Source organism: Rana temporaria, chromosome 10 (genome assembly GCF_905171775.1).
Source record: "Rana temporaria chromosome 10, aRanTem1.1, whole genome shotgun sequence".
NCBI classification, from domain to species: Eukaryota; Metazoa; Chordata; class Amphibia; order Anura; family Ranidae; genus Rana; species Rana temporaria.
The window spans coordinates 107,542,030-107,555,078 of record NC_053498.1 but is presented as its reverse complement, the minus strand read 5'-3'; the positions used below and the strand labels follow the sequence as shown (position 1 = coordinate 107,555,078).

The 13,049-nt window shown below is 45.0% G+C and overlaps 1 protein-coding gene across 2 annotated transcripts in view; it reads right to left on the bottom strand.

Moving 5' to 3' along the window:
* Positions 1–13,049, bottom strand: part of GPR157 (G protein-coupled receptor 157) — a 61,050-nt gene that overhangs the window by 3,555 nt on the left and 44,446 nt on the right. For both annotated transcript variants that reach the window (XM_040325936.1, XM_040325935.1), the window contains exons 3-4: positions 3,915–4,128; positions 230–421 (exon numbers count right to left, since the gene is read on the bottom strand). In XM_040325936.1, coding sequence (XP_040181870.1) covers positions 230–421; positions 3,915–4,128 — 406 coding nt within the window. The remainder of the gene's footprint in view (positions 1–229; positions 422–3,914; positions 4,129–13,049) is intronic.

Genomic DNA, 13,049 nt, shown 5'->3' with positions numbered 1-13,049 from the left:
CCACCTTGACTGTAGCTTTAGGAGGAGGTTGCGCAGCACACCATCATATAAAAGAAGCTGCCCAGAAGCACTGAGAAACTTGATGGGATTTTATAAAACTCAGATTACAAGTAAACAGGACTTTCAAAAATAAAACAGCTGCAACATTCTCTGGATGTTATTAGTCCAATGATTAATTATCCTCGCCACAGAGTTGCAGTTTACACTGGAATAATAAAACATTACTTACGTGCAATACGACAAGGATGGGGTTGTGCACTGCTGGAGACTCACAAAGAGTCAGGATGAATCGGATGGTGCTCCAGATACGGAGAAAGATGAATATAACAGGGATGAAGACCAGCTTCTTGTCAGCTATCGTTCTGGGCTGGTAGACAGGCGCAGCGGACAGGATTGGACGATATTCTGATAAGGCCCTATGCTGGAGAGAGAAGGTCGCATCATAAATGATACAAACTTTACATGAACATGAGGAACAATCTGTATATGCAGGATGACAATTAAAGTTTTCATGTATAAACTGTGCTGTAGAAAACTGTTCTCTATTATTGCTCATAATTTACAAAAACAAGAAGCTCCGTGTGGAGTCTCAGCTAGTAAAGAAGTAACCACTAGGAGAAAAGTGCAATAACCCACAGCAACCAATCAGAATTCACAATACTGCAGTCAGTCTTTCAATATGTTCGCCTGTCCAGGTGTCAGAATGACGGATTAGTAACTCATAATTCGATTTAACCACTGTGGGAAACCTCACACACAATGATTTCTCCATCCACATGTCAGATGCATGGCAGCGATTGCGACATGCAATTAGTTTATATAACACAATTAGCTGCATAAATAAATCTGTACATTGACACACTGCAAGAGAATAGCAGTAGAAACTGAAGGCTTAAAGTGATTGTAAAGTAGGGTTACCAGACATCCCCGGTTTCAGGGGACAGTCCCCGGATTGAGGACACTGTCCCCAGACCAAGTCTGTCCCTGGTTTTGTCCCCGGATTGGATTTGAACAGGGGCTGGGGCAATTTCAAAGACAGTCAATGCAGAATTAAAAAAAAAAAATAATCTGAATAATCTGTATTTGTTTCCATTATCTGTGCCCCTTTCTGATGATCATGTACCGGTCGGAGCAGAGGGAATATTTCTTTAGTTTTGGGTGCATGCCCATTCAGCTCCGCTCGCATGTTCTTCTGCCTTGGCTCACGTCTCGGCCAGCCGCCTGCCTCTTTATCTCCTTGCCTTCCCTGGCGGAGTGATCTTCCTCCACTCCCCAGAGTGAGACAGGCTGTGAGGGGGGACGGTGGCGGGCAGAGAGTCGCTGATTGCCACCATTACTAGTAAAAAATAAATATGTCCCCGGATTTCATTTAAAAAAATCTGGTCACCTTATTGTAAAGGCTAAATGTTATACTTACCTGCTTTGTGCAATGGTATTGCAAAGGGCAACCCTGAACCTCCTCTTCTGTAGTCCCCCACTGGCACTCTTGGCTCTTCCTTTTTTCTGTGTGCCACCGTATAAAAGGCAAGTCCTATTAGGGCTCCTTCTTGAGTCGGATTACGTGTGTCCATAGACACACAAAGCATGGCTTGGCCTCGCCCCCTGCTTTACTCACAGGATTTGACTGACAGCTGTGGGAGCCAACGGTCTCCACTGCTGCCTCTGTCCTGTGCATGCAGGAAGACAGGAGAGGGTCTCTGCAGATGGGCACAGTGCTAGAGGACTGAGGTATGTATTTGAGGAGGGGGAATACATTAGGGTTAAAAGATGTAATGTCTTTACAACCACTTTAAGGCTAAAATCCAGTCTTGCACAGTTGTACGGGCTTCCTACTTTTACCGAGATAGCTTATTCCGATTTCACTGCACACTATAAGCCATTCAGTGTGTTGTGGCAAGTCAAATAGTGGCCAGCTCAGACTGCAGGAGGTCCCGCAGGGGCATATTTAATGAAAACAGTGGGCCCATGTGAAAGATCAAAAGTGGGCCCTAGGTATGAGAAAAAAATGGCACAGCGGCAAAACAGTGAGTGTGGTTTACATTGCGCTCAATTTTGGGCATGGCTTAAAGGGGGTCTGGACATTGTCAGTAGATCAGTGGATGGTTTCAGTAGTTATTTTTTTTAATTCACTTTTTTTGTGATTACTCTTTGCAATTTTTTTTTTTTTTGCTTTGCTGATATACCGGACATCTCCCCCTTTAAATGATCAGAAGAATGAACAGGCTACTGAGGCTCCGGTTTATTCATAAACTGAAACATCGTAAACACAGTTTACTCTTCTCAGTTATGAATGGACAGTCAGTGATTCATCCAGAAAAGGAAGCGGCCAGTAAATGACATGTTTACCAACCCCTTCCTCCGCTCTCCATCCTGACAGTTTGCTGTGGGGGAAAGAGGGGGGGGGGCGGAGAAGAACACAGGCAGACAGTCGGGGGTGATCGTTGCAGTGGTGAGGGCAGTTACAGGCACCAATCTCCCTGTATACCTTTCAATTAAGCAGCTGACAGCCGCAGGAATGAGAGGATGGGAAGTGGAGATACCGTGTCTGCGGTATACAGGGAGATCGGTGCCTGTAACTGCCCTGCACCGATTTTCCCGACTGTCAGCCAGGGACAGCTCATCCATAGGTGCAGGGTGGGTCAGAGCACAGTGCCCCCCCCCCAACCCCCCTCGGGGCCTGTGTGCAGTGAACACCCTGCACCCCATGGATGATATGCCACTAATGCCCAGCATCTTGTAGCCATTTCCTTGCCACCATTACTGCCCCTGGCCTGCCCTTTCATTTACTGGATTTAATTTCATTTAGTCATGAAGACTCAGCATCAAATGTCTAGAAACACTTACTCTTCCAGACTGACTTCAAGGCACTTTGATTTTTGCATAACTCCTCCTAGGATCCAACCCACTATGTACCAGGGCTGAGGACTCCTAGGAGAAATACTGAGTCAGTGTGCAGGGATGTTTTCACCCATGATCTGCCTGTATTGTATAGTGTAGTAACCCAGTGATAATCTCACTGAGTAGTAAAAATGTTATCTAATAAAAATACAAAGGTTTACATAACAATTTTTTATCAGCATGTTGAATTGGGGGGGGTGGTGATAACCACTTGCCACCTGCCATATAGCAAAATGACGGCGGCAAAGTGGTTTCAATACCCCGACTGGACGTCATATGACGTCTTCAGGATATTGAGCCGCTGCGCACCCCCGGGGGCTCACATCGCGGCGATCGTTGTTGTAGGGTGTCAGTCTGACACCCGGCAACACCGATCTAGGTAAAGAGTCTGACGGAGGACAGAAAGATGATGTTACGCCGCGGAAATCGTGATCTTTATTCTAAGCAAAGAATCGTGCAGCTCTTCCAGTAACATAGGTTAACACATGATGTGGTTCCTATTGATGACCCCTCTGTCACTACCGTGTCCTGTAGTAATGTAGCAGCAAGCAGGCATAGCACCTGCGGGGAGTCCTGACTACCCAACACATCTGGACACCTGGAAGTGGATATCAGTGGTGCTCATGATTATTCCAGAGATCCAAGATTTAACACAATCGTTTAAAATTTGAAGTATTAAATTATTTTCTTTTTTTAAGGATGCTTGTCGTTTTATACCTTTAGAATAGCAATAGGGTCCCTTTAGATTAAAAAAACTATTGAACAAACAAACCTTTCTATAGTTTTTAATGGCAGAGCAGAATGCCATAATTCCACCCTCTGACCCTTCCATCACTATAGGATACAACAGTGACACAGGCATTAGAAGAGCCACAGATTATAGGATCTCTCCTCTTGCAGTGGCCTGACAGTTTGAATTCTTCAGAGACATGCCAGGGTTCCTTTAAACATGTAGGCTTAGTGACTAAAAAGTTACACATAGAGACATTAAGAGCGATGAATGAAGAGTACTATACCGCTCTGCCAATGTGCTTCTTTATTTGGATGTAGAGAAAAGGCAAGACAAGATAAGCCAGGATCTCCCACACTTTTCCGGCCAACAGCATCCATGTGAGCCTGTCCTCCGCATCTATATTGATCCAGCACCACCCCACTGAAACATAGGATGCGTCATAGCCAATCTTCTGCAGGCATACCGCAGCAACGGTTATTACCAGCGGAACGCCCCAGCTGTGGGAGAGAAATAAAAGTATCTGTGAAGTACAACAATCAGCACATCACTATAATACCACATGCATGCTACATCACTGATGAAATAAAAAGTTTCCTAAATACCTGAAAATTCGATTTTATTTGGCTGTGGTACAAGATGGCCACAGCCAGAAATGCTGGGTAGGGAGATTTACAGTGATTTCTCAGCTCAATAAAACATGGATGGATGGATGGGTGAGTTTGCTTTAAATAATAAAAATGAATTAAAAAGGATAAGTTCACTTTTTGGAACATATTATATCCACATTTAGGGAGCAACGTGTAACACGTTATAGATGCCCCAGCTCCTGGTTTTGACATTTTGCAGGGGGATCTTCTCTTCCCACTAGCTGTCACCACCGAAAAAAAAAAAATATCCGGCCACGCCATTTATTCACAGTATTCTTTGAATGGAAAAAATCAAAGTCCTGAAATCCTTTGCCGTGGTCGGCTTGCAGTTCTCAATGGACTACCAGAGCGCTGTTTATTGTTTCTGGTAGTTCACTGAGCTGTCTGTCAATGTAACTGCCTGCCCATAATCTGCAGATCATTATGCAATGCTTTACAGGTGTGTGTGTGTGTGTATATGTATATGTAATATATATATATATATATATATATATATAATAAAATTGTGCGTTTGTTAGAGTGAATTTATCCTTTATTTTAAATAGTGTTTGTGGAGCTCAGATATAGTGTAGTTTGCTTAAATCACACTAGGGGGCGTGTGAACCTGTTATTTCACCATTTGACTATGGAACTGTCCTGTTGTTCCCAGTACTGACAAGGAGTGTACATGTCTTGATTAGCATTGAAAGAAAACAGGAATAGGGGGCTGCATGACAAAAAAAATGTCATGATCACAAGATATTTTTGATGTTTTAAACAGCATAAAAGAGAAAAAACAAAACAACATTAGCAGTCACTGATTTGTTTATCAGGACCTATCCAGTGATCCCGCGCTGTCCTCACCCGAGCCAGTACGTCACTGGTCTTCAGGTCCCTGGCACTGGCCCCATTCACTGTGGGAAGCTGGCTGTGACTCCTTGCAACTACACAACTGGTGTCCGTGCTTTGTGAATGGATCAACAGCCTCCTGGGACAATACGACATGTTCCAAGACGTTGCATGTGGTGGTGTGGGGGGTGAACTTCTGCTGGGACCGTTTAGGTGATTCCAGTGGAAGTGGGAACGGGTACCAGTCAAAACTAGGTATTCGCTCAGCAAAGGAGACATAGGTTGGAACTTCCCTTCTAGATGAAGTTCTGCTTTAACAGAAGTGCAATTGTTATTTAAGGCAGGGGTTGACAAATTTGCTTGGAATCTAGGAGCCAGCTAAAAAAGTTAAGAGCCAGAAAACGCGCCCGTCCCGACGAGCTTGCGCGCAGAAGCGAACACATATATGAGCAGCGCCCGCATATGTAAATGGTGTTCAAACCACACATGTGAGGTATCGCCGCGATTGGTAGAGCGAGAGCAATAATTCTAGCCCTAGACCTCCTCTGTAACTCAAAACATGCAACCTGTAGAATTTTTTAAACAACGCCTATGGAGATTTTAAAGGGTTAAAGTTTGTCGCCATTCCACGAGCGGACGTAATTTTGAAGCGTGATATGTTGGGTATCAATTTACTCGGCGTAACATTATCTTTCATAATATTAAAAAAAATGGGGATAACTTTACTGTTGTCTTATTTTTTAATTAAAAAAACTGTATTTTTTTTCCCAAAAAAGTGCGCTTGTAAGACCGCTGCGCAAATACGGCGTGACAGAAAGTATTGCAACGATCGCTATTTTATTCTCTAGGGTGTTAGGATAAAAAATATATATAATGTTTGGGGGTTCTAATTAGAGGGAAGAAGATGGCAGTGAAAATAGTGAAAAATTATATTAGAATTGCTGTTTAACTTGTAATGCTTAACTTGTAATACCAACGGCCACCACCAGATGGCGCCAGCTTACACATCTGGTGGTAATAACTTGTAATACCAACGGCTCACCACCAGATGGCGCCAGCTCACAAAGCCAAGTCGCCAGGACCCTATTTCTAGTCGCCATGGCGACCTGGCGACCGGGATTTGTCGAGCCCTGATTTAAGGCCAACATAAATCTGAGTTTACATGTACTCTTAGGCCCCTTTCACACAGGGCAGTGGAGGTGCTATACCGTCGGAATTGCCACGGGATTCGGCCGCTAGCGGTGCGGTATTAACCCCCGCTAGCGGCCGAAAAAGGGTTAATACCACCGTGGTTTCCCATCGTTTTAAATGGGAAGTAGCGGTGAAGGAGCGGTATACACGCCGCTCTTCTCACTGCTCCAAAGATGCGGCTTGCAGGAGATTTTTTTCTCTCCTGCCAGCGCATCGTCTCAGTGTGAAAGCCCTCGGGCTTTCACATTGAGAATGCTGGGCAGGAGTCTTTCAGGCGGTATTTAGGCGCTATACCGCCTGAAAAACTCCTCAGTGTGAAAGGGGCCTTAAAGATGAAGAAAAAGAGAATACTAATACCTACAAGCACCTTCCCAGTGTATATTTTTATTTGCACAACATTTCAAATGAAAAGAAAACAAAAAAAACTCAACGCCAACCAAACCTTTATTGGTTTTGAATGTGTTGCATAGGAAGTAGAGCCTCTGCTTTTTGTGTCCCTATTTGGGGGGGATTTCTCCTCACTTCCTGTTCTGGTAAAAAGTGGCGACTAGAACAGGAAATGAGAAATCTCTGACTTTATTATGAGTAATCTCTCAGAAATAGAGACACTGACAGCATCAATAACATTTTGTGGAGCAGGACAGTTAAGCTGGCCATACACTTGTAGCGCTACCCCCTCAGGAGCCGCTGGTTAGATTGGGACGGCATGATTATGTTACCTCTGCGATGTGTCTAGGGATGATGATGATGATGCAATAACGGAATGTCCAAACAGCAGGGTGTTGTTTTCTGTGCTTTTATTTCTCGCCCAACATGGCTAACAGTTAACTTGAGGTAGATAGAAATAGGTTGGTGAAGAAGAGAAATTGCAGATTCAGGCCTAAGGATAACGGAAGCAGTCCTGCCTCCAATTGGACTTTAACTCACGTCGCCACTCCAGCCGGAGTGGGTGAAGTGCACCTGGATAGGCCTCTCACACCGACCCGGCAGCCAGAATGTCGCTCAAACTTCTGAGAAGGAACAAGTCTCTGCCACCGACTTGGCTCTAGTGGAATTTTAATTAGGAGTGGAACCTCTGCCACAGGCCCTTTATTTAGGAACGAAGATAATAGAGCGAATCCTCTCAGTAAATACAATTTGCCTGAATCTCCCTCAGGTAGCTTTTCAAATGGTCACCGACTAACAAATCGACATCGAGCAAACTGTCAGTGTCCGGTCACCGTGATCCCCGATGGATTGTCTAGGCTCCGTTGGATCGCCTGCCTCCGGGCTCACCTCAGACTGACTCCCCATCGAACAGCACAACTTGGGATCTTCCTCATGAAGTGTAGGGACCCAGTAAGTCACTGGGGCCCCTTTGCAGCTTTAGTTGCTCCGGACCATGAGAGCCCAGAGTCCGGAACTCCGCACACCCTAAAGGTGAGTGAAGCACCCGGAACCAGGAACAGTCTGCCTAGAACATGGCGTCTGCTCTAGAAATACCCTCCCCCAGCATGCCCCACGAGGGAAACACTCCTCTGATTGGCTGCTGGAGAAAAGCGCCTCTGCCTGGCCTCCAATGGCGCCACCTGCTATCCAAAGATGGAAACGTATCTTTGGAACACAAGATTAAAAGCGGGGGTTCACCCGAAAAACACATTTTTAACATTAGATTGAGGCTAATTGTGGGAAGCACAATCGGGTGTTTTTTTTTTAATCAATGCAGTACTTACCGTTTTAGAGTTGGATGTTCTCCGTGGCTTCCGGGTATGGACTGCGGGACTGGGCGTTCCTATTTGATTGACAGGCTTCAGACCGTCGCATACATCGTGTCACGAGTTGCCGAAAGTAGCCGAACGTCGGTGCGTAGGCGCCGTATAGAGCCGCACCGACGTTTGGCTTCTTTCGGCACCATACCGCGGAGAACATCTATCTCTAAAACGGTATGTACTGCATTGATTTTTTAAAAAATACCTGATTCTGCTTCCCACAATTAGCCTCAATCTAATGTTAAAAAAAAAAAAAATTTGGGTGAACCCCCGCTTTAACCCACAGGACAGCCTGGCAAAACCCAATTAACTATAACAACGTGGATGAGAGCAAAGTAACTCTCATCACCCTCTAAATTTTAACATTACTGAAAGTACACAGGCGCTACACACTAATAGTTTTTATTTATTTTTTATCAGCCTGCAGGCTAACAGATTCCCGTATTTTTTACAGCCAGTTCCCCCAGCTATCAGAATACCCAAACAGTGACAGCATCCAACTAGAAGCAGTCTCTTTTTTTAGACGACAATTCTGCAGGGTTTCTTCAATTCTTCAATCAAAAGATATGGAACAGGAGGCAGCCAACATTGCCACCCACTGAGAAAAGTTTATATAGTGTATGGCCAGTTTTAGAACCTTTTCTGGGTTAGAATATTGATTGTAAAAGGCTGAAACAACCAAAGTCACTCTTGAATTCTAGCATGACCTTAAAACAAGACCATTCATAATTTGCTTTCCAATAATTGTTTTCTAAACAGAGATGTGAAGGATGGAATAGAAACACACAGAAGAGAACAAGCAGAAGGATTTAGGATTCTCAATGTTTTCCAATCAGATATAAATAGCCTCATCTCATCAGCCGGAGCATCTCAGATTGCGTCTGGTCACACCATTAACCTTGTGTCTGCCCCTAAATCACCTGATGTCAGGACCCGGTGCCAGCGCTGCTGAACAGAATGGACTGGGGCTCCTTTTAACCTTGCCAACTCTGCAACTCTGACCCCAATCGCAAAGACAAGCATTTTTGCTCTTCTAGCTGGCAAAATTTGTGATTCTGTTCAGTAACTTTTGTGATTTATACAGCTCTGTCCCAACCAGAGTTTCCAACCACTTTTTCTATTAGTGTTAAAGTTTATCTAAAACACAAAAGGAAAAATTTAATATATTGCAGGTGATCAGTCCTTCGTTGTGATGGCTGCGTTTTTTACCCCCAATTGGTGAAAATATTTAGCAGATACAGAAAAAAATACGTGTTGCTCTTCCTAGAATTAGTGTAGTTTTCACCTCTTAGGCCCCGTACACACGACCGGATCTGTCCGCTGAAACTGGTCCGACGGACCAGTTTCAGCGGACAGATCCGGTCGTGTGTAGGCCCGACCGGACAATTGTCCAGTGGTTCGGACAGTTTCCAGCGGACAAAAATTTCTTAGCGTGCTAAGAAATCTGTCCGCTGGAAACCTGTCCGTCGGACGTGTTCGGTCGTCGACTCACCGGACACGTCTGACTGACCGCCATCCCTCGCATGCGTCGTACTGATTCGACGCATGCGTGGAAGCTTTGAACTTCCAGGGACGGCGCGGCCACGTCCCCGCGTATTGTTTACGCGCGGATTTCTGTCTGATGGTGTGTACAACCATCAGACAGAAATCTCCGGGCAGACTTGTCCGCTGTCCGTCCGTGTGTACGGGGCCTTAGGCTGCATTCACACCTGAGCGTTTTGTTGCCTGAAGCGCGACGCTCAAATACGCTAGAGGGGAAAAAATACATTATTCCCTATGGAGATGGTTCACATCTCCACGCCAATACGCCTGACGCTGAAAGCTCAAACAAGTTCCGGACCTTTTTTGTCACACGAATCGCGCAGTTTGGGCGTATTTGAGCGTTTCCATTTGCCATAGAAAGTAATGGAAACGCTTGATTCAAGCGACTAGCGCGACAACGAACGTTTGCTACGGGCGTTTCAACGCTTTAATCAATAGAACTTTTCACCCAGGCAGAAGATTAAAAAAATCTACCAACATAGCAACAAGTGATGAAAAGATGATCATTTTTCCTATTGGCTAAAATAAAAAACGTTGAAGTACAAAAACGTCGGACGACGCTGTATGCAAACGCGCAAATAAGCATGAATACGTGCGACAAAACGACCAACGCTCAGGTGGTCTGCAAAAGCGATCTCTCTTTTGTAGACTACTAGTCCTATCAATCCGCCATGTAATGGAGAAAAACAAGAGATAAACATTTGAAGTCCAGCCTTTGTGACAACCATGGCTCCTTGCATAGATACCAAGGAGAAGCAAGCGGGGGATGTAAAAGGATGTAAAATTTGCTATTTTGCAGGTAATAATAAAGGAGAAAAGGCCTGAAAAAGAAAACAAATGCAAACACTACATATGAGGACTAACAAGCTGCAACCTATTATTTAGGGTTTTGGATTTAGATACACTAAGGGGGTCATTTATGAAAGGCAAATCCACTTAGCACGACAAGTGCAAACTAGAAGTGCAAAATGCACTTGAAATTGTACTGGAAGTGCGGTCGCTGTAAATCTGAGGGGTAGATTTGAAATGAGGGGAAGCTCTGCTGATTTTACCATCGAATCATGGGCAAGCTAAAATGCTGTTTTATATTTTCCTTGCATATCCCCCTCGGATCTACAGCAACTGTACTTCCAAGTGCATTTTCAGTGCAATTTCAAGAGCACTTTGCACTTGCAGTGGATTTTCCTTCAGTAAATAACCCCCCTAAGTCTGCATTCACACTTAGCATTGCAAACACACATGAAATTGCAGCGCACAAATTTGTGTTTTTTGAACCACACCCATAGGGCAGCCTATTCATTTGAATGGGCTGTTCTATGCGTGGCCAATTAGCTCATGCACCCCTTTGAGTGTTGAGCTTAGGGCAACTTTTTTGCCACATGTGTGTAAAAAACGCATCTTTTTTCCTGTGTCTGGGGTGCCTTTAAAGCCCTGATGGGTTTTACTTCCTCTTTGTTCCCCTGCAAAATAAAAGCATAACGGGCTAGTATGCATAATGTGGCACTTGCCTGCAAACGAAACCCGCGCTGTCCCTGCTGGTGGCCACATATATCTTCGCCCCTCTTCTTTCCAGGGTCGTGGACTCGGGTTCTGTGACTGGTCATAGCCACGTGATGCCACTCCTGCGCATGCGTGTGGGAGCCATCAGTCACAACACTTATGAGTGAAGAAACGGCACGGAGGGCCGTTTCTTCACAGCGCATGCACTAATTACATCATCGGCAATGTGTCCAGCAGATATTTTCTCCTAAATGGCGCACGTCTAGGAGATATTTCCACTACCTATAGGCAAGCCTTATTCTAGGCTTACCCATGGGCGTCGCTGAAATTTTTTCAGGGGGGGGCGTGCTTCGGCAGCGGCGATACACAATCGCATTTTACCCTTTCTTTGACCGCTAGCGGGGTTTAAAAGCACCACCCCCCACGTTAAAATGTAAAAACACCCCACTGTTCCCCCTGCATCTTTTAATATCTCTTTGTCACTACTGTGTACCCCCTCTCCACAACTGCACCTCTGGACCCCTTTACATTACACAGCACCCTGCACCACTGGATCCCTTTACATTACACAGCACGATAAGAGAGCCGGAGGACAGAAGGAGAGAAGCGCTGCAGTCGCCGCTTAAAGCGGCCCCAGGGCCAGTTCGGCCCTGCTCCTGGCTCTCCCTGGCGATTCCAGGGGGGGGGCAATTGACCTATGGAGCGGACGCCCATTGGCTTACCTATAGGTAAAAGTCACAATCAGAGGTACTTATTCTCTGCACCTGAAAGCATGTTCAGTGTGGATAGCTTACCAGTACAACAAAGCCCTGATAGGCTCAGAGTGGTGCCCCTGCACTGTCCATGCTGTACAAAAGGCTAATGTACACAAAGATTAGGTTGACCGCCGCCCGCGGGAAATGCAAAATGTGGCAAAATCTATTTCGCAGTGCTTTGTGGTCAGCAATCAAAAATGTCCTAACCTTGAACCTCCCGAACTGCAGCAGCTCCCAAACTCTGGTAAAAGCCTGTGTGCATAGAGTTGAGTTGAGTTTAGGAGCTTTGGCAAAAAAAAAAAAAACGCCAAAAGCTCCAAAACTCAAGTGTACCATGAGCCCTATCCTGGAGGACAGATCTGTGACACATACGCTAACTGTATTTAGAAAACTTGTTACATTATTTTACAAATACATAAGCAGATTGTTTTAGTTTTCGAATTGAAATGTAATTTATAAATCATCTAAAAATCAGGGCCGGTAAAAATAGGTGGCTGATCTGAGTTTTTACCGCAGTCTTCCACCCTCATACAAGAGGACTTTGTGCCGCAATTCTAATGTGACATGCAGAATTTAACAGGTGACCTGCCAAACTTTCCCCGCAAGTCAAGTGCTTGGCTCTCAGTTCCAGCATGGTCATGCAATGCAAAAATTGATCAGTAAAATAAAAAAGGCATTGGGAGGCAGCAGTTTCACCTTCTGAATGCCCGCAAATCTCTTTTCATCATCCTCTGAAAAGCAATCTACTGTGGATTGCTTTTTTTTGGGGGGGGGGGGGGGCAAATACTGCCACTAGTGGGAAAAAAGCCTTAGAGCAGGGGTAGGCAACCTCGGGGCACTCCAGCTGTGGTGAAACTACAAATCCCATCATGCCTCTGCCTCTAGAAGTCTGTGATTGTCAGGGTCCTGCGATGTCGCATAGGACTTGTAGTTTCAAAACAGCTGGAGGGCAGAGATTGCCTACACCTGCCTTAGAGTACAAAGAATTTAGATAACACTGTTCCTGAAGGACCGTGAAGTATATTGTTTCTATCACAAGCAGAGTGTAGCCCTGGAAGCTAAATAGTGGAACCTCGGATTGTGAGTAACACTGTTAACGAGCATTTCGCAAAGTGAGCAATTCTTTTTTTTTTTTTTTAAATCCTGACTCGGTTTGCGAGTGTTGTCTTGCAAAATGAGCAGGATTCAACCCTCTGAGGTGTGTAGT